Source organism: Zootoca vivipara, chromosome Z (genome assembly GCF_963506605.1).
Source record: "Zootoca vivipara chromosome Z, rZooViv1.1, whole genome shotgun sequence".
In the NCBI taxonomy this organism is placed as follows: Eukaryota; Metazoa; Chordata; class Lepidosauria; order Squamata; family Lacertidae; genus Zootoca; species Zootoca vivipara.
In genome coordinates, this window is record NC_083294.1 from 33,087,733 (window position 1) to 33,113,440 (window position 25,708).

General features: G+C 39.2%; 1 protein-coding gene across 7 annotated transcripts in view; it reads right to left on the reverse strand.

Moving 5' to 3' along the window:
- DIAPH2 (diaphanous related formin 2) overlaps positions 1 to 25,708 on the reverse strand; it is a 352,029-nt gene that overhangs the window by 96,212 nt on the left and 230,109 nt on the right. For all 7 annotated transcript variants that reach the window (XM_060270211.1, XM_060270210.1, XM_060270208.1 and 4 more), the window contains one exon: positions 9,139 to 9,274. In XM_060270211.1, coding sequence (XP_060126194.1) covers positions 9,139 to 9,274 — 136 coding nt within the window. The remainder of the gene's footprint in view (positions 1 to 9,138; positions 9,275 to 25,708) is intronic.

The following is a 25,708-nucleotide window of genomic DNA, read 5'->3' on the forward strand; positions in this document are numbered from 1 at the left end:
TGACAAAGCCGCTTCTGGTGAACCAGAGCAGCACACTGAAACGCCGTTTACCTTCCCGCTGTAGCCGTACCTATTTATCTACTTGCACTTTGACGTGCTTTCGAACTGCTAGGTTGGCAGGAGCTGGGACCGAGCAACGGGAGCTCACCCCGTTGCAGGGATTCGAACCACCGACTTTCTGATCGGCAAGCCCTAGGCTCAGTGGTTTAACCCACCACGCCACCCGTGTCCCTGTAACAGTACCCTGTTACTATAAGCCTTTATGTGTTTAATTCAACAAAAGAGTCCAATTGGTTTCCTATTTTTATGCAGGAAATTGTGGGGGTGGGGACATGTTATTTCTCCCTGCAATTTCCCTGCCAAATGACTGAGGAGTGAAGGGCAAACCCTGTTGTCCAATTCTAAACACTTTATTTTCAACAGCTGTGGGAGCTTGTCTCATCTACTTTCATAATCTAATACAAATTCTGAGAGATAGCCAATTTGTTTTCAGAAATATGTTTGCATTATATCTATGTTATAGTTCAACAAGCTTAAGAAAAACAAGCTCATCATCACAGTGCTTGCATCCTTTTAGTGTTACTTGCCTGATCTTCCTTCAAAGACTACCATGCCCCCATTAAATAACTTGAGGAACAGACTGGATACTGGAACTCACACTGGGTCCCCATACTTGCTTTTCTGTGCATAATTTCATTACCATACTTACAATGACATAATAAAGGCTAGTTTCATCATGGACCCATTTACAACCTTGGGGTTACTGTCTAAGAACAGACTTCCCTTTCTTATCTGTGCCTTTTAGAACAACAGCCTCCATTGAGACTAGGGCACCATAGAGAATGTGTGTTCAGTCATCTTTGCCAATTATTTTGTTTTTGGGGCTTCAGGACCAATATCCTTTGTATGATCTTGATTTCTTCTGATTCCGAGAGCTCTGTGGCTTATCCTCTCTTAACCCTGCAGGAGCACACTGAAAAAACAGCCACTTTAAAGCACTATTGGCAGCAATAAGAACAAAGCTGCTGCATGCAAACCCTCTAAAAGAGATTAGATTATTTTCATGCAACCCTAAACTTAGTGTCTCTATTTGCAATGTTTTTACACCATATGTGAAAAGCTCTTAAGGACCACTTTACATGGGTCCATTGTGATTCTTGTAATAGCAGGATATTCATATTTATGACCATGTCTGGAAAATGGGCAGCTTGAATCCTGCAGCGCCACAGGGGTAAACTAGATTTTCAGTGGCACACAATATTCCTGTCTCGTTAGGTAAACCGTCTTAATGCACAGGAATGGAAGCCACAAAAAAGCTAACCAAAACTTATTTCACGTGGTATATAACAGGGGTGTCTAACTCCCACTTCAGGAATCTGATCTGGTCCCCAGATATATTTTTTTCTAGTCCTCTCCGATATTGGCTGCAAAGGCACCTTGCTAGGATGGGCATAGCCCAGTCCCCTGTTGGAGATGCAAACTGTCCCATCTCCTCAGCCAGCAGATTGCTCATTTGATGAGCAGAGAGAAATTTACAGCACCCCACTCAGCTGATCTGCATGAATTAGCTGAGGAGGGATGCATGCCTGTGTGTATGCCGAAGGCTCAATATGCCTTTTGTGTGAAGGCGGGGTATGCAAGAGTGTGTACTGGACACACCCCTATACTGCCACATGCCACAGTTGCCACTGGTATGCAGGCATGAAGAATTGGCCAAGGTTAAATGTAGGTCTCATGACAAAAAACAAAACAAAACAAAACACCCTGCTATATAACCTTTGGACTGTGTTTACCCTTCAAAAACTCATTGAAAATCATTCTTTGAACTTTGGATAGCATTACAACAATGAAGGAATAATTCATTTGTTTCTTTAAAAAACAGTTAACTAGCATTTAGCATATAAAGTAGCCAAGTTTATTTGCCTAGTTTCCCTGGAGATTGAAAATAAGATGCAGGCTTGCATTCCTGAAGCATTGTTTGTTTGTTTGTTTGTTTGTTTGTTTATGCCACTTTGAATTGTTCTTATATTTAGATTTAAGTATTTTCTAGGACAACAGCTTTACGTTTTGCAATATAAAATAAGCAGATGAAAATACCATATTCGTACACTGGGCTGCTTTCAGAAGATGTGCAACATCCAAAAACACTTGCGGAATCAACCATATTAATTTAGCAGAAGTAAAAATATGAATGGATAATAACATTTCAGGTGCAGATTTTCATAATGAACACATCTTCTAAAGTAGGTTGAGAAAAATAACTCAGTCTACTGCTATACATTGGTAGAGTTCACCACTCTACTTTTTATATTATAATAAGCAAATTCCAATGTAGATAAGTTAGAATACAGGAATTTTAAATCCATGGATAAAGACTTCCCAATATTTTTCTTCTCTTCGCATTAATAAAACTGACCACACATTCTTACAGCACATAATTCAGTAATTAAGGAATCTCTGCTTAAGTAATATAAGGAATTCCTAGACTGATGAAGAGAAAGCTGCAGATATTCTATTAAAGATATCAAATTGATACAATCAAGTTGAAATCTACTGAAATCATTGTCAAAAGCTGTTGAGTCTATTTTTTAAATAGAATAAATCTGTGTAGTTCCAAATTGCAATTGTCACTTGTGGCTTTCTCTCTGATACTGCTCAAAGTTCTCTTTTTTTCTTTTCATTTATAAAAAAGTGGTAATGTAAGCCAACAGATGGAATTATTACCTTACCTTTCTTTGAGTTTGATGCATTCTGTAACATTTTTTTTAAATGAAGCACAACTCTGCCTTGCATGCCATAAGTGACATTGTAACTTTCATTACTGTTTAGTTTACAGTGCCAGTTTAATGTGTCCCACTAAACCAAATCACACAAACTCATTTTTGTTGCAGTCCCAGACAGGGAGCAAATACAGGAAGCTTCTCGAGATCCTGGTGCAAGTGCCTGTGTTCAAATGTGTGCAAGTATAGCTCAACTCATCCAACAAAGAAGTTTCAAAAAGTGAAGAAAGATACAGCCGATAGATACGTTTCCCCCATTTAGTGAAAGCTCTTTGTGGCATCTTGTGGACTTATGAAAGTATTTCTGTGCAGAGAGAGTAACTGGCACTTTACTGTCAAGTTGCAAGGGAAGAAAGGGAGGTGAACATGAAACAGGTGTCCCAGGATGCCTTCAGGAGCTGATGAGTAGCTCTCTCAGGAGCACTCTGAATGAAAGCTAAGCAGACAGAAATAAGCAAAGGGACTTAACTATAGCATCTGTACTATAAAGTGTGTGGAAGTAACACCTATGGTTCAATAAAGATGCAATCTACGGCCTACTGCTTCCTTACAATGACAAGACTTTACAAGTTGTACATGATCCTGTGTAGGATCACAAAATTGCACAAAACCTAAAAAAAATTTAAGGCTAATTCCATACACAGAAATGGAACCATCAGATACCCACACACCAACCTGTGCAATCCAGACTAACATGTGGCACAAGAAGAGAGAAACTACTGCAAGAAGGCTGAAGTGAAGGCAAGGTTAGGGGCACAAAACAATGTTGTGTCCATAATGGTTCTATGCCTGCTATACTGTTCTCTCTCAGTTGTTCTTCTTGAAAGACACAGTCCAATGAGCCACTTATCAGTTGAAGAACACATTTGTGGATTGCTCTCCCCATGAAGGCTCACCTGGCGCCTTCATTACATATATTTAGGCACCAGGAGAAAACACTTCTCTTTAACCAAGCCTTTGGCTGATTGAACATTCCATGGCCTTTTAAATGTGGTGGTGAGGGGGGCATTATTCATTTGTTTTGCTTTTGTTTTATTGTGTAGTTTGTATTTTCATTTTTTATTTTTATGTTTGGATGTGATCTTCAGATAAAGGATGGTATACAATTTTTTAATGGAGGATTAATGGCCAGAGGATTGGAGAAGATCAGTCTACATCCCAATTCCAAAGAAGGGCAGTGCCAAAGAATGCTCCAACTACCGCACAATTGCACTCATTTTACACGCTAGCAAGGTTATGCTTAAAATTCTACAAGGCAGGCTTAGGCAGTATGTGGACCGAGAACTCCCAGAAGTGCAAGCTGGATTTCGAAAGGGCAGAGGAACCAGAGACCAAATAGCAAACATGCGCTGGATTATGGAGAAAGCTAGAGAGTTCCAGAAAAACATCTACTTCTGCTTCATTGACTATGCAAAAGCCTTTGACTGTGTCGACCACAGCAAACTATGGCAAGTTCTTAAAGAAATGGGAGTGCCTGATCACCTCATCTGTCTCCTGAGAAATCTCTATGTGGGACAAGAAGCTACAGTTAGAACTGGATATGGAACAACTGATTGGTTCAAAATTGGGAAAGGAGTACGACAAGGTTGTATATTGTCTCCCTGCTTATTTAACTTATATGCAGAATTCATCATGCGAAAGGCTGGACTAGATGAATCCCAAGCCGGAATTAAGATTGCCGGAAGAAATATCAACAACCTCAGATATGCAGATGACACAACCTTGATGGCAGAAAGTGAGGAGGAATTAAAGAACCTTTTAATGAGGGTGAAAGAGGAGAGCGCAAATTATGGTCTGAAGCTCAACATCAAAAAAACCAAGATCATGGCCACTGGTCCCATCACCTCCTGGCAAATAGAAGGGGAAGAAATGGAGGCAGTGAGAGATTTTACTTTCTTGGGCTCCTTGATCACTGCAGATGGTGACAGCAGTCACGAAATTAAAAGACGCCTGCTTCTTGGGAGAAAAGCAATGACAAACCTAGACAGCATCTTAAAAAGCAGAGACATCACCTTGCCGACAAAGGTTCGTATAGTTAAAGCTATGGTTTTCCCAGTAGTGATGTATGGAAGTGAGAGCTGGACCATAAAGAAGGCTGATCGCCGAAGAATTGATGCTTTTGAATTATGGTGCTGGAGGAGACTCTTGAGAGTCCCATGGACTGCTAGAAGATCAAACCTATCAATTCTTAAGGAAATCAGCCCTGAGTGCTCCCTGGAAGGACAGATCGTGAAGCTGAGGCTCCAATACTTTGGCCACCTCATGAGAAGAGAAGAATCCTTGGAAAAGACCCTGATGTTGGGAAAGATTGAGGGCACTAGGAGAAGGGGACGACAGAGGACAAGATGGTTGGACAGTGTCCTCGAAGCTACGAACATGAGTTTGACCAAACTACGGGAGGCAGTGCAAGACAGGAGTGCCTGGCGTGCTATGGTCCATGGGGTCACGAAGAGTCGGGCACGACTAAACGACTAAACAACAACACAATTTTTTAATAATGATATCCACTTGTGTTTCTGTGACAGCCAACACTACACCCCACCTATGGAGTCCATTTGTGCATTCTACTACTAATTATCAGGTGTAAAGTAGAGAAGTATAGGAAAAACAAGTGATGTCTAGGCATCTTAGAATCAGATAATTATTTACAAATGGTTTAGGTGCCTGGTAAAACTAAAGTTCATGCTGTGAACATTGTCTCTTCTGTCTTCTAATACTGTGGTAATGGGGTGTATCAGTTGTATGTATCTGTAAGCTGAAAGCAATACTAACAAATTTAGCAATAACTAGGGTTTCTTTGCACTGGACTGTTAATAAGGCATGAACATGTTGCAAAAAGTGGTGCTATCCCTCCCCCACTCCCTGCCAGAGAACAAGGGGTGAGTGAAGATTGAGATCATGAAAGGGGTTGGGGGGGCTGGGTAAAGATCTACATTAGGAACAAGGGTGGGAAAAGAGCACCAGTACCTCCTATTCACTAAGAAGCCACTATAAAGATGGTGTGAGAGGGGGGTTGCCAAGGAGGCATGCATTCAGCCTCCAAGGAATGCTGTTGATGTCACTGTGGCGGTGGCAGCAGGCAATTTGTTCCTGAGAGGCTGGATCTGCTGTCCCTGTGAATCCTGTTGCCTTATGGGTGGGCCAACCTTGAGTACAGGGAAGCTATTAACAATAATGCCATAGTTAATATTAATATATATGAGCTTATTAAGTGACTTGTGATTCAGCTTTTGGGATTCAAATGTATTTTCAAAAGTAAAGTACATTGACATCCCAGATAGTTGTCAGTCCCCTGTAATGAACTCCATTCCACTATCTTCATCTGTGCTAAGGGAATGTTAATATACCTTTCAAAACAATTAAATCAATACTAATTGTGACTGAAGAAGCTCATTCTTCCATTTATCCTTGCACTGCTAGTTAAAAAGTAATTTTAATTGTCATGGTAATCAGATATAATGGAGACATTAAATAACATTTGCATCAAAATTACTGCCATCAAAATTGCTCTTCTTAAAAGGCTGTGTATTTACTGTTCCCCCCACTCCACACACACACACAGAGAGAGAGAGAGAGAGAGAGAGAGAGAGAGAGAGAGAGAGAGAGCTGTGTGGGTGTGCGTGCACATGCACACACACACTAGATTGTTATGTATGCTGAGTTATACACATAGTTCACTATAGCAGATATTCAGATCAAATGTGCACTTGTTAACAGGAAGGCTGTTAAAAGTGTTTCAAATTATTACCATCATTCAATCCTTTCCCTGGCCATTGGATTGCCAAATGAGATCGTTTCTTATATGTCCTTTGACAAAAATATGCTAACAGGCAATTAACCCCTTTTGAACATAGCACATTATGTAAAGTAACTTGGTTTTACATTATGCAAATTTTTTATTAATGCCCCCTTTAGGGTCCAGTGTCAAAAAGTCATGGTGGAAATAATTGGGACATACAGATAGATGATAAGCAGTGGAATACTCTATGGAAAAAGCCTCCACACAGGTCTTTGTCAGCTCAAACTAGAGAGCTTTATTTAATGTTAGTATATGGCTGGCACCTTACTCTGCAACAGCTGCTGTTTGTGCACCTAGGTATATCATCAGAAGGGCTGCCACACAGTTGGCACATATAAGCACATGTGGCGGGATGTCCTAAGGTTGAATTTTGGAATAAGGTGTTTTCTGAAATCTCTTTAATAACTAAATAAACTTTTGATCTATCTTTCCACTTGTGCTTTTGAACCTGTACATGGAAAGAGAACAGGACTTGGAATGTAAATAACAACAGCAACCCAGAGCTCCATTGCCAAACCCTGGAAGATCTTCAATCGTAATAATTTCGATTGCTGATAATCTAGTCTGGCAACTTGTCCGCCTTGAAAATATATGTCATGAACTAAAGATTTCTAAAGGTTGGATCTCAGAATACTGGGTTTTTAAAATTGCTTTTGCTATATGACAGGATTTATTTCTTATACAAATATAGCCACTCAATGTCATCTAAGACTTTATAGAAACATTGTCCTCAATAAAGATGTAACTCACAGGTGAAGAATACTTTTATTTTTAATATCTTGTTTGTAAAATTTGTAAAAGGGAATCTTTGTGTGAGTCAATACTTCATTATTCATTTTGTCCTCCCGCCAGTAATGCTTTAAGATTAAAGTTTTTGATTATTTGTTTTCTTTACTTCTGTTATGTTTGTACTTTTAAACAAAATAAATAAAATATTAAAAGTGGGGGGGGGAATTCAAAGTGGAAATAAAATAAATAGCAAAATTTACAACTTGGAAATGGTCTGAATATAGTGTCATGGCGCTGTCAGGCACGGAATGTCCAGAGTGACACTGACAAGTTAGGGAAAGTTATGTTAATCAGTCCTACATCTCTCAGGTACTCCTAGGTGTGCACCGAATGAGGCAGTTCCTGCAACAAAGAGGGCCCACACTCGACCTCTACTTATGTATTTCCCCTATCTGAGCTACGGCTGGGTGTAACCTTTTGCTTTTCCCGCTTCAATCTCTTCTGATTCTGGAAGACAGTGGAGCAGGAAAGGTGGGCTCAGGAGGAGGAGGTGTAAAAGCCCATGGCCCAACCTATCTCTTCCTCCTCAATAAAATAAGTTGATGTGTCAAAATGCCTTCAGGATTGGGAAGGGTAAAAAACAAGCAAGGGGCTATGCTTTGTGGCAGGTATCATACAAACAATAGCTACAGCATTAGATAAAAGCTTGGGTGCAGTAGCATGTATTCTTTTCTCTCTTTTTGGGAGTCAAACAGCAAACCACTAGCTCATTTGTGCAATATTAGACTATGAATCTAAGGTGCTGCCTTTCTCCAAAATAGAAAAAAGATATTTTAACGTGCAATGTTTTTATTCCAAAACTCATCTAATTGGTTCACATTCTGAGAAGTCCTGTTGCCTCAATTCACCCTAATTATAAGGCTTGTTCTACCATCCAACTAATACACCTTGGCATCTTACATAAGATTTGTCAAGAGAGAAATGTTGTTATTTTCGCTAGAACTGAATCCTGTCAGATTTGCTCACTGGGTAGAAAAGACAAGTCACAATCACACACTGAGCATTTTTATGTGTTTTATGATTGGGATGGATTAATCTCTGCCTCACAACAGAACTGAAATGATCACAGAAGGGAGAACAGCAAACTGCAGGGTGAAGTAATCTCTCGTTCAATCTAATTCATATTTGTGTCATCTCTCTTCTCCGTTTCAGGAACCCAAAGGGATGGAAAATAAAGCATGCATTTCAACTGTCTTTTGGAACTCTGCAAAGCACAGATATTAGGGGCCTATTGATTCTTCCTCTCCTTTCCTTCCTGCGCCCATTCTCACAGAATGCTGATGTACACATTATAGTGTCATTTCAGCTAACCAGAAAGCTTAACGTAAGGTTTTCTTTATCATATCCAATTGTCAATCTGTAGTGAGGCTTGCAGCTGAACCAGCTCTTGAAAAAGCACTGCTGAGAGCACATCCATTTATAATGGGAAGCCTTCAAACCACAGAAGAGAGATGTTAACTGCTGCACGCCCTCTATTATAAAGAAGTTTGTAGAATAAAAAATTAAAACATAGCAGGGATTTTCAGAAAAAAGTAAATCCATTTTAAAACACACACATTTAACTGTAGCTAAGGAAAACAACTCAATACAAAATGCCTTGGAAAAGACTGTAAGAAATGGCAGTGGAAGAAGGAACAAAAAAAACTAGACATGGTGAAGATGCCTGGACATGCTATCTCTCTTTCTCCACCTTTAATGCAGCAACTAAGTCTTTTTTTACAACGGAGAGTGGTCTTAACCAGATCAGATCTATTACAAATGCTTACTTACCTTTATTCATGTCAATCAGTTGTTTCTTCTTCTGTTGCCGCTCCAGTTTCTCACGTTCTGCTTTCTCTTTTGCTAGCTTGGCTCTCTTAATTTTCTCCTCCATCTCTCTTCTCTTGTTATTTTCCTTCAGTGCCTCCTGCATTAGGAACGTGAAACACAGTGTTTTCCATTACTTATGCACAGCAAATTGAGAAAACCTTGTTGTGTATAGACCTGAGTTGTATTTTAGTTGCCTGGAGAAAGATCACGTTGCCTTTGAAGGTGCCAGGTGAATAACAGTTTTCTAACAAACAATAAAAAAAACCCTTCAAGTCTTTTGTGCCTTTCAGTCTGAAACATTTTTGACATACAAGCCTATCCAGAACAGAAATTCAAAGTAATGGAAAATAAATGCCTATGTTACAAAGTTATTAATGGATGACACCTTAAGCAAGTGAACAAGTCCCCCATCAAGTACAGATAAACTTCAAAGTGAAGTTCAGAAATACATTGTGCCCACTCAACCAACAGACACTTGGTATTAATCTACTATGGCATAACTCCAAAGGAAACTAAAGAACATGTAGCAGTCCATACATGCCTAAGAAAATGTACAACTTCTGTATCCTGACTGTGGTTTCAATATAGTAGAAACATGGAAATATCTTCCTAATGCAAATTTCTTTCTTTGGAAATTTACATTTGATGAAGTTTTAAATCAACAAAAAGATTGCTTGTCTTTTCAAATGAGTTGTTACCTCCACCAACCAGTTTTCTTCCGGAATGTGCACATCACAAACAATAATTTGAAATAATAAGACAACTAATAAATTTAATATATACAAAACCGTATCTTTGGGGATCTACCAGACAATTCTGACCAGGCTCATGTGTGGTTTTTGTTTTTTTTGCTCTTAGGTCCTGGAATTAAACCTTTTTAAACACACATAAAAGTTCTTATGGTCTGGATCATACCAAATGGCCAGTTTTCACTCTTGCACTGCAATTTCTTATCTGGCTCCCCTAAAAAAAGCTCAGCATTTTTGCCCTGCTTTCCTCCTCCCCCCAAAGAAGCTCAACAACTTTGACCTGAACCCCTAAAAATGGGGCTTTCCTCCTCCCTAAAAATGGGGGTTTCCTTCCTAAAAAAACTCAAGAACTTTGACATGAAAGGGGGTAGATCACTGCTAGTTTTTAACTCTTAGAGCAGATCGCAGTCTCTTGGGGGTTGGCGACCCCTGTAATGTAGCAAAACAGGGAAGAAGGGAAGAGGAAGAGTGAACATATGAAGCTGAGGTTTAAGCCTACTCATGCACATAATATGTTACACTAGTGACCAAAATTGTGGAAACCTTTTGGAGAATGTGTATTTCTGAGGTTTGATGGCTCATAACACCACTTTGTTTTGGAGTAATACCATAAAATTGTGTATCAATGGAAAGATAATCTAATGAAGAATGTCATGCAACAAAGTTTGTTTATCTGTATTCTATCAAAAGCTATAGCCAAATAACCAGTAAAAGGAGTGTTTAGGGAGCAAATCAGGTGTCATATTGTTTTGGCAATGATGGCTCATAATACCAATTTTATTTGGAGTAATACCATAAAAATATATATCAATGTAAAGATAATTTAATGAAGAATGTAATGCAATAACTTTTACAAAGGATTATTTATTACAAAAGCAGTCACAAAGAATAAACGTGAAACACACAGAAAAATTGAGATATACAAAAATTCTCACCATGTCAGTTATTACTTAGTTGGGTAGCCTTTAGCCTTCCTATGGAGTGAATCAAGTTTTTTAGTTCTGCAGCTGTAATAATGTGAATCTAAGATTGAATTATTGCCTGTATTAATTTGGTTTTTTTTTTTTTTGGCTGGGTCACTTCTAACTAACAAGTTTTCTTAACTGGCTCCACAGATTTTCGATTGGGTTAAGGTTTGGGCTATGTGTTTTCAGCATTTACATTCCCACCAATGATGCTAATTCTGCCCACACATTTTTCTGCCATAAAACCCCAGATCATAACACTAACTGGGTGTTTCATGGTAGGTGTAATGCAAGTAGGATGTAAATCTTCTCTGATTCTCCTCCTCACATATTTCATGCAATCACTACCAAGCAAGGAGATTTTGGTCTCATCACTCCAAATAACACTGTCCCATTGTTCCGATGTCCAGTTAACATGGGTTTTAGCCCAGTTAAATCTTTTCAAACTTTGTTCGAGAGGGAACAATGGCTTTTTCCTTGGAATTCTAGCATTTAAACCATATTCCCACAGCCTGCACCGAACAGTTCTTGCACTCAACTTCACATTACATTGTGCCATGTCATCTTGTATACACCCAGATTATTTTCTTCTGTAACGTAGGCACAGTCTCTCAATTCTTCTATCATCACTTTCTGTTGTGCACCTTTCCCTTCCTTTACCAGTCTGGTTTTGTAGTGACTGATCTCCTTATCTGTCTTCAAAAATTTAGAAATGACACCTTTGGTTAAGTTTCCACCCATTTTTCTTCTAATTTCTTCATAACTCTACCTTGTTCATTTAATAGTACTATTTTACATCGATTTCTAGGTGACCAGTCAACTCTTTGTGCCATTTCTTTAATTTTACTACGTTTTACAAACTCACTAAATGAAAGAACAACAAAAAAACCTGACAAATATCCTCTTTATTTATGTTGTAATAAATAATCCTTCATAAAATTTTTGCATTACATTCTTCATTAAATTATCTTTCCATTGATATATAATTTTATGGTATTACTCCAAAATGCAGATGGCACAACCTTGATGGCAGAAAGTGAGGCGGAATTAAAGAACCTATGAATGAGGGTCAAATAAGAGAGCACAAAATATGGTCTGAAGCTCAACATCAAAAAAACTAAGATCATGGCCACTGGTCCTGGCAAACAGAAGGGTAAGAAATGGAGACAGTGAGAGATTTTACTTTCTTGGGTTCCATTAAATTATAAGACGCCTGCTTCTTGGGAGAAAAGCAATGACAAACCTAGAAGCATCTTAAAAAGCAGAGATATCACCTTGCCGACAAAGGTCCGTATAGTTAAATCTATGGTTTTCCCAGTAGTGATGTATAGAAGTGAGAGCTGGACCATAAAGAAGGCTGATCGCCGAAGAATTGATGCTTTTGAATTATGGTGCTGGAGGAGACTCTTGAGAGTCCCATGGACTGCAAGAAGATAATACCTATCCATTCTGAAGGAAATCAGCCCTGAGTGCTCACTGGAAGGACAGATCGTGAAGCTGAGGCTCCAATACTTTGGCCACCTCATGAGAAGAGAAGACTCCCTGGAAAAGACCCTGATGTTGGGAAAGATGGAGGGCACTAGGAGACGGGGACGACAGAGGACGAGATGGTTGGATAGTGTTCTCGAAGCTACGAACATGAGTTTGACCAAGCTGCAGGAGGCAGTGGAAGACAGGAGTGCCTGGCGTGCTCTGGTCCATGGGGTCACAAAGAGTCGGACACGACTAAACAACTAAGCAGCAGCAGCAACAACAACAACATTGCTCTAAATTAAAGTGGTGTTATGAGCCATCATTGCCAAAACAAGATGACACCTGATTGTTTCTCTAAACACTCATTTTTCTGGTTATCTGGCTATAATATTTGAAAGAATACAGATAATTGAACAAACATATAATTGAATAGAATGCTGCACTAGAATGACCAAGGGCCTGAACCAGCAGGCTGTTTTAGGATCTAACAATAAACATTTCACACAGGACTATTATTTTTACCATTGTCATCACAAATTGAATGTGGCATTTTGCAAAGCTTACAAGATAGTCATTCTATTTTAAATATGTCAGTGTTGTAAATGTTGCAGTTCTTGGCAAAACAAATTTATTTGCACTAATGATATGAAGTTTGATCATATTCATTGTAAAGATAAACCCTGTCAAGTTTAAACAGGACCAGAGCCTATTTCATCAGCTATAACATGCTTGCCATCTTCAATTTTGTTGTTATCTTAATGCTTTTCAAATGTTCTCAATCTACTGTCCTTGCTAATTAGTAATTATTCATCTTAAAAACACACACAACCCTCCAAAAACAAACAACTTGCCAAGTTGTCTATTAGTTTTAGTTCCTTCCTACAAAACCAGTTACTGCACCCTATCCCCACAAAACATTACACTTAATCATTTCTTCCAACCATATCTTTCAACATTACTGAAAACTGAACAAGTAAACTCGCTATAAGCAATCTAGCATACAACTAGTTATCAGGAAACAGTGATTGCTATAGCCACATATACAGTATTCTATGGAGCAAATGGAAGTATACATTGGCTTGTAAACATGATCATCAGATTACTCCAGTGCTTCAATACATTTAACATAGAATTAAAACAGTATTTTATCTGTAAATGCTACATTACCATTTCTGCAAAGGAAACAAAAAATCAATTTAGCAAAATGTAGTAACCAAGTGGGGGAAAGTAATTAATATAATGTAGACTTACAAAAGTAAATACAGGTGTGTAATAATTCCAATGCCAAGATATAAGCTATTGCATCAAAGTAGATGAGAGACACTAATATTACTCCTAACAAAATTTAGAAAAATTTAGAATATTACTCCTAACAAAATTTAGAAAAAAAAACATTGGGGGGGGGGTTGTAAAGTGGCTGGTGCAAAAAATAGGAGCAAATACATAGGGAAAGTATCAATGTAAGTATAGGTTGCATAAGAAGCAGCCTTGCATTAAGACATCTAGCAGAATATGACTGACAGAGGCTCTACACATCATAGGTAGATATTTTACCCAAACCTTAAAAACAAAAACAAATCTGAGATACCAGCAAAGGAACCTAGAACCTTCTGTTTGTGTTCTATATAGGTGTCATAAAAACACACCTTAGGATAACTTATAACACACCAAGGAATGCACTCACAGATATGCCTTCTCAACTTCAGTCAAGTGAAAACACTACTTCCTACAGGAGTTCTATCAGTATGAAGGTTCTGAGTCCTTTCCAACACCAGCAGTTGGTCACTACTTTCACCACTTTAACAATTAAATTTGCTCTTATGTTGTGCCCGTTGGGTGGATATCAAAACTCATTAGTAGGAAACTTTTTTTTTGTGCCTAGTAGTAACAACTGTGCCTTTTTAGGTTTTTAAAGATAAATTTCACGAATGCTTCATGTCTTTTGAAATCTCCCTAAACTGCTATAAGATACAGGAAAACTCACCTTGAATTAGAATTTCATTTTTTAAAAAAAGTTGTAAGAAAAGTTAGCCAATGCTGTGTCTGCTCATTTGTCAAAGAGGTTTTTGGTTGTCTCATCTAGGACAACTCAGGAATATTTAGTGTCTTTGCTGCTGTAGTGACTGATTTGTCTATAGTGAATCTGACATACCACAATGTAGTGTAGTATATAAATTAAGAAGGAAGCCAATTAAATGAAGTAATGTAAGCAATTTAACAGTTCAAGGAGGGGGGGCACTTCCAAACACATGCCAAATTGTGTCACCTGCCTCTATACTTGTCTGTCTAAAGGTGGACAAAAGTAAATATAAATGTTAAAATGACTTGGGGTCAAATCTGTTATGAAAAGTCAGTAATTTCTCTTTTCCTCAACCATTAAATTAATGGCATATGAATTAAGCCGTCTGAATCTCCCTTGATGAGCTTTGAGGACAAACTTACAGGAGGTGAAGTCTAATATTAGGATTTAGAATGTGCATATAAGACCAATAAAAATGCTAAGCTTTTCCTTACAAAAATAAAATAAAACCCAGATTACCTCTTTATCTGCCTATTTCATTCGAATTATCTTCTCTCTCTAAGGGTAAAAGGCAATGAAAACGAATGCTTTTATTAGCATGGATGTTTATCCTTTAACAAAGTTGGGTGCTACTGAGACCAAGTGCTTTCCCAAAGTAGAGTTACATTTTGAAGCAACTGAAATTAAATGTATAGTAAATGCATTTATCTCAGAATCTTTTTACAGGGTAAACAGAAAATACAAACCTCACAAATAAGATAGTATTTTATTATATTTGGGAAATACTGCTAACATGAAAGCTTCAAAACCAGAGGAAGTCCCTCAGGGTGAAGTGTTTAACACAGGTGCTGTTCTGAGATGCTAGTTTTGAATGGGCATAGCCTTCTTTGATATAAATGAAATCACTGAAATCACCCACATTGCAGTCTGAAATGGCATAGCCCAGCAACTAAACTTACTTTATCTGTCCCAAACTACTGTTCATTGGTTTTTGCTTTCAGTGTCTCCTGCTAAAAATTCTACTTTCTATCCAGGATCCTAGGTTGGGGGGGGATAAGAACCAAGAAAAACAATAACTTTAGAGCAGCTGTTAGGAACCCTTTTTTCATGCAAGAAAAATGAATAATGAATGAACAGCTAAGTGGACAAGGTTGGTGAGGCTACATCACTGAGTCATTTGGAAAACAATTACATGTAATTCGGTAGAAATGAGAAAGGATTATGTGCACCAAAATTAGTTGGGAAAAGCATTTGATGTCCCCAAAAGATGATGGTAACAAAGGCAGAAGTCACAACAAAAACAGGGCCGGCCCTACGGCCAGGCTGGGTCGTGCAGGGCGCCAGCCCGCCCGCTGGCCGCTCTTCCGCGCAGCAGCGCCCTCGGCAGCCGCGCTGAGCCCACCTGCCCGGAGCGCAGCAGCGCCCTCGGCAGCCGCGCTGCACCTGCCCGCCCGTCATGCTGGTAAACGGGACAGGGGGGAGGGGCGCCGGAGGGTTCCGCCGCACCACGGCACCAGGGCGTCAGAGGCGCTTAAGACGGCCCTGAACAAAAACACACCTCCTTGGATATTAAATACACAGTCCGGTACTATGCATTATGCACTTCTATTAAAGATTTGTTCTAGTCCAAAAGGAATTTCCTTCAAGTTTCCCTAACAACTCACCCTGTCCCCACACCCTCCTCAAAAAAGCTCAGAATATGTAAGAAGAGGGAAAATGCATTTCCTGTCCCTGCTCATTAGTACAATATACAATGGCTAATAGGAAGTTAATGTGTAACATATTAGGGCCCAGGGTGAAAATTTCTAACCTGTTATTCATCCAATTCTGGATAGTTTTAGTTTTATTTCACTCCTTTTGCACCTGAATATCCTAGTAATATCCTTGGGGTTAATTACAAATTCAGATAACTTAGTTTGTTGAGAAACAAGACAAACTAACAACAAAAATACCCCAAACAAGCGGTATCCAAAGCAGCACATAAACTGTGTGCTTCCTTTCATGTGTGCATGAAAAAAGAGACTGACAGACTCTGCTTGCACTGAATCTTTTGGCTTGTGTGGAAACATCACGTCTGACATGAAACTTCAGAGAAATGTCAAAAAGGATTATGATTCCTGGCACACCAAGCTATTGTGATAAATTCCGCTGGGGAATGAACTTCACTAACTGGCAGGTTGCTGATCTAGAAGCAGTATGGGACAGTAACTCAGCAAAAGTATTCAATCTGTAATGATCTAAATAGGGGCTTTAAGTAAAATGCTGTGTCCTCAGCTCATGGGTATTCCTAGATCCATTCGAGTTGCAAGTGACAAAGAGCACCTGCTACAAACTTTGGCTGGTAGCCTTGCAAACTAGCTTGGAAGGAAATAATGAAAACTTTCAGATGGTTTAGTTTGCAGTTACTTTGTATTATTTATTTAAAAGAAAAAATACTTTCTTTGCAAGATGGCTCACACACAGGAATCATGCCAGATCAACAGGTTGGAAGATGAAAGGATTAGCATTCAATGTTTTTAGTTATCTTTTTAAAACCTAGCCCAGAGAAAAGTAATGATCAAAAGTAAAGGTATTCATTCTTTCTGGTAACTTCATTGCAGATTCTTCAGAAATAGTTGTAACTATGCTTTTGAATTATATAGAAAGACCTTCAAGTTTCAAATATTTTGCAAGGCACATGATGGATTGTCTCTAGTGCTGTGTACTATTACCTAAATGACTTGCTTGCCATTGCTAGAATTATTTATGAAATCATATTTTTCATATGAACTAGTATTATTGAGGACAGAAAGCATCATTACCACCATCCCAACCAAGATGATGATGATGAATTATTATTATTACTTTATTGGTAGTGAAAACAGAAGAGAAAGTGCATCATTGCTGCAACTTTATTACTGGATGATGGAACATAAGTTGAGTAAGCAGGATACCAACTCTATTGATAAGAAATGTGTGCGGCATGTGCTTTGCTTATTGTTATTTATTTACTCTCAATTTCTTTTTCTATACTGTCTTTAAAGGAAAAAGTATTCCCAATATATTTTACACGTGCCCCCACAAATTATTATTATTATTATTATTATTATTATTATTATTATTATTATACCCCACTGTCTGGGAGGGTTTCCCCAGCCACTCTGGGCCGCTCCCAGCAGAATAGTAAAAACACGATAAAACATCAAACATTAAAAAATTCCCCAAGCAGGCCTGCTTTCAGATGTATAATACACAATTAACGAAAGCAGCAGCGTAAACATTCCATTTCAATATAAACCAAACATAAAAACAGCAAAAACTAATGTTTAGAAAATGTAGAATATTACGAATTAAATTAAAAGTGAACCGAAACACACAAGATTTTGAAGCCCATTTAAACATAGCTGGAGAAATGGTTGGGTGTTTATCCAATGAAATGGCATTTCCTAAGGATGGGGCAATGAGCATAAAACATCCTTCTGTCTATTGTGCTGACCAACCTGATGGATCTTTGTGGCAGCTTCATATAGCTGCAGGAAGGTCTTCAAATAACCTTTAAAACCCTAAGTTGCTTGGGATCAGGCTATCACTGACACTTTAATTGGACTCAGAAAAACACTAGCAACCAGGGCAGGTGTTACATGCTCTAATTGCTTAGCTCCAAGAACTTGCCAACCCACTGTGCACATTTACCATAACCCAACCTTTCCTTTGGCTGATGGTAGGAATTCCTCTATTACAGCCCACTGTCCTCTTGACTTACAAGCAGTCATCTGTAAATCATCCAAACACATCTCTCCTGCTCCATTCAAAATGTCACTGCTTTTATTTGAGATTAGGTATGGTATGCAAGTGCCACTTTCATTGCTATGCTAATGGAGCTCAAGCTGTACCTGAGCTGCACCCAACTCTCAGATTTTATCTACATTTGTCTGAAGAGATGGTTCCTGCCTTCTTCCTGAATCTTCTTGAGAATTGCCATTGGAGGATTTGTAACATTAACTTTGACAACTTAGACAAGTGTCACTAACTAGGGATTTGGAGAACTTAAAAATACATTGGATTGTGTGCTCTGTAGTGTTTTCCAATCATAAAGCTAATGTTTCCAACTTGATATCTTCCAGTGGGGAATGTCAGTGAAATGTGCCTCACATTCTTAATCATTCTATTTTTAACATAGTCACCTACTTACCCTTGCATTATAAAAAACTTCAGAGCATGTCATTTCCCAAAGAATCTCAATTTGTGATTAGGATTTTTTTTAAAAAATATACCCTAAACTTGTTTGCTAATCAGAAGCACTTTAATATCAAATGAGTTGGACCATTCTAATAAGTTTATTCATTTATTCAGTGCTTCCCCCCCCCCTAGAAAAATAGGTGTCGGTACGCACCATGAAGTTGTTACAGTAAGTGCCACACTTTTTAACAAAAAGAAAAAGGAAAAAGAAAGAGGTGCCAGTACTGCAAACCCTTGAGTGCCTCCTGAAAAAGAACTGCACTTATTAAATAAAGAAAATACTGTTCAACTGTAACCCTCTTAACGAATTAGTAGCCCCACCTGAAACAAATGCCAACATGCAAATGTCACAAGCACAAAAGATTTGGAGGAAGCTGAGTGGAATCACAGTGGAGCATAGTGTAGGCATAAATACAGATGCACAGGTTAATGCGGGAACATCTGTGCTATACTGCCTTGCCTTAAATGTCTCCTTCAATGTTTGTTCAATAAATGTCCCATTCTTGGTTTCCCAAAATTGGTAACCATGCACAGATGCCTGTGATGATGGCAAACATATGCACCCCATAAATATACAGGATGATTGTTTTTAAAACGGCTTATTTTTAAAAGGCTTCTCTATTTCTGTGCCTCTTTCACTATTCCTCAAGCCATTATCTTATACTTCTGGCCCCTCCTTAAAATATTACATATGTCTAAAGCTCTCACTTTGTCTATTTTTCTGCTGGCACCTGATTTGTATTTACCACATTGATTCCATAATGCTGGCTTGCGGTTTTCAGACTGTCTACATTTCAGCCATGCAAAAACCAGGTTTCTACAGTCACACATACTCACACCCCATCCTATCCAGGCAAGCAAGATAAATTGTCATAGTTCAAGGTCACATTTGAATTACACAAAAGCATTTGGGTGTACAGCAAAACTTGGGGAGAAGGAATTAGGCCTGAGAAGAGTTGCAAGGGTCAGACAGAGAGCCCCAGGAAGCACAGTTGCCACCCTTCCACCCGTGCCTGAGGCTTCCCACTCCTGGCCTACAGTGAACATAATATAATAGGATACATTTGATCCAACTAACTCAGTACTGTCTACGCTAACAGGCAAAAACTGTCCAGGAAGGCTGTCTCTGAAGGTTGCAAGGAAACAGCATCCTGGAGATTGAATCTGGGACCTTCTGCATTATGGCCCTTCCCAAGTAGAGAAAGCACTCAACATTCACTTACCTTTCAAGGATCACATCTGTGTCTTGTCACATTCTAGAGAACTTTAGAGCTTGCTGAAGGACATTGTTTTTCAAACTTGGGTCCCCAGCGGCTGCTGGGCTACAACTCCCATCATCCCTGGCTAGCAGGACCAGTGGTCAAGGATGGCGAGAGTTGTAGTCCAACAACAGCTGGGGACCCAAGTTTGAGAAACATCACTTTAGGGTATACTGACATTTTCATATGAGCTGGCAGCCCATAGCAGGTTGGCTGTAAGGCACAAAGCCTTATATGAGCAGGCAGCCAGAAACACTGGTTTCATCATAACGTTGGATTTACTAAGAGTGCACCCTAGAAGTCCCAGTACTGCCCTGTGGCAGGTCACTGCAGAGGGTGATTAAGCTGTCTTTCAAAAAACTTGTATGCAATTATTAATTGCCTTAGTGAATCTCTGATAAAAGTCTATGCAACTCTAGAACTTCTGAAATCAGTTTGAAGACCACTTAACACAGACTTTCTTCTTTCCATCTAAAGCAATATGCTATTCTCCCTATTTTTGCCAAATACATGTTAAATTGCAACAGAAAGGACTGTAGCACTTTAGGAAACAAGCAACCACCAAGATTGACTCACAACACTATATTTCTTTAACTTTACTGTTGGGGATATTTATGATTATACAGTAGTACCTCTGGTTACAAACCCCAAACCATTCTTAACCTGAGGAGCACTTTCGCTAATGGAGCCACCTGCTGCTGCCGTGCCACCAACGCACAATTTCCATTCTCATCCCGAGGCAAAGTTCTCAAAATGAGGTACTACATCCGGGTTAGCGGAGTTTGTAACCTGAAGCATTTGTAACCCGAGGTTTCACTGTACTGTACAACTTCTATCATAGATTAAAATCAGTTATAACATAGGACTTTCTTTGAGCTGTCTGATAGCAATCTCTTCTTGGTATTTTCTTCAAAATAGAGTCACCTTCAGTTTTTGAATAGTTAAAGAAGAATACTAAAATTCAGGCTTCCTTATGCCGATACTAGACCATTGCTGTTTCCTGACTCCCATCTGTTTTATCAGGACATGCACAGAATTTCCTGCTGAAATGAAACAGAAGGCTGCACAACTGCAATACCTCATTAATTGCCCTTAACACCTTTTATTAGGGAGGGACAATAACTCAAAAATTGAAAGCATGCTTTGCATGCAGAAAGTCCTATGTTCAATCACTGGCACCTCCAGTTAAAAGGATCAGGCAGCAGGGCTAGGAGAGGGAGCACTACTGGTCACAATAAAGAATACTGGATGTGATACATAGACAGGCTGACCTGGTATAAAGCAACTTCTCATGCTGCTATTAGAATGAATTGTGAAACCTGTGTTCCTTTGTTGGGACGGTCTTAGGTTCTGGACCTTCTCTGTCAGACATAGGTGCTCAGAGCAAGCATTACATTCATATTATTTCTATAGGGCATGTGGTTTTGCTCTATGTCTTCAGATAGATAGATCCTATGGTAAGGAAGGGACAATATGAGCTCAATCTCATTCAAGACACATGCAGAGAGAAGACTGCAAAGAACAATGGCATGACAACTGGGGGGGGGGGACAGGACGGGACGGACAAAAGTGGTTCCCTATAGAAGATTTTAGGAATAAGAATGAGAGCCTGCAGGAAACACCAACATAGAATGCAGAAAGTTAAACAAATCCATGCTTCTACAGTAACTAAAGGAGGTTTGCAATCCTGCTGTAGCTAGACCCTTACATCTGGATGTGGACAAACCATCCTATATAATAAAGTGCAAGTGTCTCTGCGTCCAGATTCCCTGTGTCCCGTTTTCCGCGCTAATGCGCATGTGCCCCAGGGACACAGGGATTGGACGAAGAGACTGCAGGGGCACACTTGAAAACTTCCAGCGGCGTTGGACGGGACTCTCAGCGTTCTACAGCCTAACGGAAGGAGAGCAGAGAGACCCAGACGCAAAGGAACGAACGCCTCCCAGCATAAAGCCCTGAAGCCAGAAACGGCATTAGAGCGGTAAAGTTTCTACTATTGTTTTTAACCCAATAAAATAACCTGGCACTTGGAAACAAAATGACTATGAAATATTGAAGCGCTTTTAGTGCCAGAGTAAACTGGAAACTAATGAATACCGGGGGAAGCGGAGAAGGAAAGGAAATTGTTCCGTTTGTAATCCAACATCGCGCAAGAACGCAAAGGGTTCGGCAATAAAAAGAAGGGGAAAAGATTGCTGCAAAGGAGGAAAACAAACAACACTCGCAGTCTGTGTGTGTGGAGGAGAGAGAGAAAGTGGGGCCCCAAAACACCCTGGAAAATAGAACTGAGATATAAACGGGGAGCTTGGAAAAAGACTGTTCCCAGACTAAAGCAGAGGTAGAAGCAGCGGAGACATTTTAAAACAGAGTCGGACTTTCAGAGGAAAAAGAATATAAATCACTACCTGAAACAAAGATGGAGCAGTGTGGAGCGATGAAGGGTTGGGAGTACTGAGCAAACAACTGAGAGGAAAGGAGAGAGCGCATACAAAGAGAGACACCACGATCGGAAAAAGGAAGAAATTGCAGACAGCGACAACAGAGGAACAACAGGAGAATAAGAGTAGAAGGACTGAGTAAACCAAAAGATTGGAGCAGCGACACCGGTGGTTGGACCTGGAACTACATGTGAATAAAATGACGGCAACAAAGAAAACAGTGTACGGTGCGGCAACTAGCCAACAGGGGAGATATATAGATTCCCCCCTTCTTTTTTCTGTTGTGTAGGTTTTCTTTCTGTATTTTCTCCCCCCCCCCTTTTTTGGTTCTTGTCCCCCCCCCCCGCTTTGTCTTTTACATTTTTGTATTTTCGATAGCTATTGATGGTCGATATGTCTGTATATGTGTATCATTTGAATTTATAACTTTTAAAACAATAAAGAATTTATATTTCAATGTGGCCAGAGCCCCCTGCAGGGCACTTTGGGCAGCCTCCCGAGGCAGGATCGCCGCGCTCCTCACCGCCGCCTGCTGCTGCTGCTGCTCCTGGGCGCTCCTTCTGGCCTTGGAGGCCCAGCACCCTTATCAAACTCACTGTTCTAGCACCCGTTAATTTAACGGGCTTCAAGATACTAGTGAAGTAATAATATGCGACCCTGCATTACAGTGCTGAGAATAATAATTGATTGAGTTAAAAATGCATTAACAGTTTACCATTACCGTATATTCTTCTGTAGTACAAACAGCCAAACTTCATCCCACGACATAACCCTAAAGCAAATCTTTTGTATGTTGATTGACTCACAATGTCTGTTGTTGACATAAAACAGTAGCTTAGCTTTTGAACATCTTTCACAAAAGCTCATCTGCCTCCATTGCCAGTTGACAAAACTATCAATTTCTGGTCAAATGTTTGTTGTGCATTTAATTCTACGGTGCAATGTGTCTTTATTAACTTCTTTAAAATATTTTAATGAAAGACAGAAAGAAATCAGTGGTACAATGGACAATTATCCTAACAAGCATTTGAGAGAGAGAGAGAGAGAGAGAGAGAGAGAGAGAGAGAGAGAGAGAGGTGGATAGGAAGGGCATTCAGAATGAGTTGAGACAGGTGTGAAGGACCTAAAAGTATAAACAGAAGGGACATCTGGAGTGAGACTTGACTTGACCATAGCTGCAGGTTTGAAGACAGAAATTTATATTGTCTTCAGTCCCTGCTTCAGTCATTGTTTGTAGGCCTGCCATATTATAAGGCAGGGATAACCCACCACTATTATCCTTCTCCCAGATACTTATTTCCCAAGATAAAAACCACATTCTGCAGAGAAATGCCACTCACAACTTCTGCTTAACACTGTACTCCACCTCCTTTTCTGTATATAGCTTATTCAGTATTTCAGTAATCCTTAAGACTAACTGTCCTAAGGTTTTTGTTTCGCTCAATAAATATATATTCTCTTCACTCCAAAAATTGTTTAAGTATGACCAAGTGATAACTCTGTGGGATCCATATTTAAAGTTGGCTTTCTATGAGTTGTTACCAGTGCTGGGTTGTAACCATGTTGCAGATTTATGTTTAAACATACTTCTTGAATATCCCCACCTACCACACTTTTGGCTGCTTCTTAAAAATGTGTTAAGGTATAATGTGAATGATGATTGTGTAAAACAATGGAATTGCTTGTATAATTGCAGCAGTATATCCTTCATTTAGTCTCTATGGCACAGATGCAGTTATACCTACCATTCTATAGGACTTAACTGTACTCAGTGTGTACAAACTAGCTAACATGGGAAAAGCCTGAAGACAGCAATCATGTAAAAATATATTTAGGAAGAAAAGCAGTAATATCATGTTTCATTATTTCCTAAGAGAAAGAAAAGGTTAGCGTATGATTATACCCCCAGTATTTATTTGTCTTTAAAACAAAGAAACTGTCACACAACATAAGAATTAAAGGCATCAAAAGAACAAATACAAAATGTTGGTCAGGAGCACCTGAGGTGCACTTGACCATAAAATACTTATTTCATCATTCTCTGTAAAATGATGTCACTTCATAAGACAAACACCACACGGTTTCTAAAACACGAGAACAGCCTGTGGTGATGAAATCTGTGCAGGATGCATAATTTATCCATTCAATGCCAATTTGAGATATGGGATATAAGAAAGTAATTCAAAGCAGTAAGAAGAAACACAAGAAAACAAACATGGTTCACAGAAGTAATGCCCTTTTTTCAGAATACCAAGTCTCTCTGTCCTGAAGGAAGGAAACAATTTTGATGATAATCAATACCTGCAGAAGCTCACAAAGCAACTGAGAAAGGTCAGAGCCTATACTATCCACACAGCCTTCTTTATAACTTGCTTTCTTCTTGATGCTTACTGATAATGCAATAATAACTTATTTATAGGGAACATTTTGTTGGAAAATCATATGTGAAGAGGAACTGCAGGACCCAAAGGGATTTTTCTTGTTTTCAAGTCACTGATAATGCTTTGATCAGAATAAAAGAAGTTAGTTTCTTCTTCTAACATTGATTGTCTGCCCCCCCCCCCTTACAAAATCTTTCATACATCACGATGACTTTTAAAAACCCAGAACATGTGAAACAAGTACAGTGGTACCTCGGGTTTTAGAACAGCCCTGTTTACGAATGATTCGGTTTACGAACTCTGCAAAACTGGTAGTGTCCCGGTTTGCGAAGTTTACCTCTGTCTAAGAACGGAATCCGAATGGTGGAAGGGGACCAGCAGAAGGAGGCCTCATTAGGGAAAGCGCGCCTTGGTTTAAGAATGGTTTCGGTTTAAGAATGGACTTCCGGAACGGATTAAGTTTGTAAACCGAGGCACCACTGTACTTGGTTACATTTTATTATTTGTCTATTGGGGTAGGGGTGGTAGGTTTCCTTGAAATTTCCTTTGAAGATTATTCAATCTATTTTGGCAACTTTTCACCAGCCTTGGAAGTTTATTTCATTAAATGTAATATTTAAACCAAGAAACAATTACAGGACAATTATATATACTATTAGATCTGTTTTGATGCCAACACTGAACATATTGATTTCATTCTTATATAATGAAAACAGTATATTTTAAGTGAATAAGACTGTGTTTGTGTGAAAAATGCAGAGACCAGGCAGTGCACCAGACTTAGAGTAAAGCAATTTGGGGTTTCTAGTTGGGCCAAGAGATTGCAAAGGTATCCTGAGCTGATGCAGACCATACATTAACTGCCAAGGCTGAGCATTGAAGCTGCTTCCTAAAACCAGCCAGCACAATGTTAATCCTAGTAGTAGAAGAATCTTGTAAATATCAGTATCAGTCACCTTCATAGCGTTGCAATCTTGTTTTCTATTTGGTGCATGGTGTGTGTCAGCTACAGAACTCAGATCATTGAT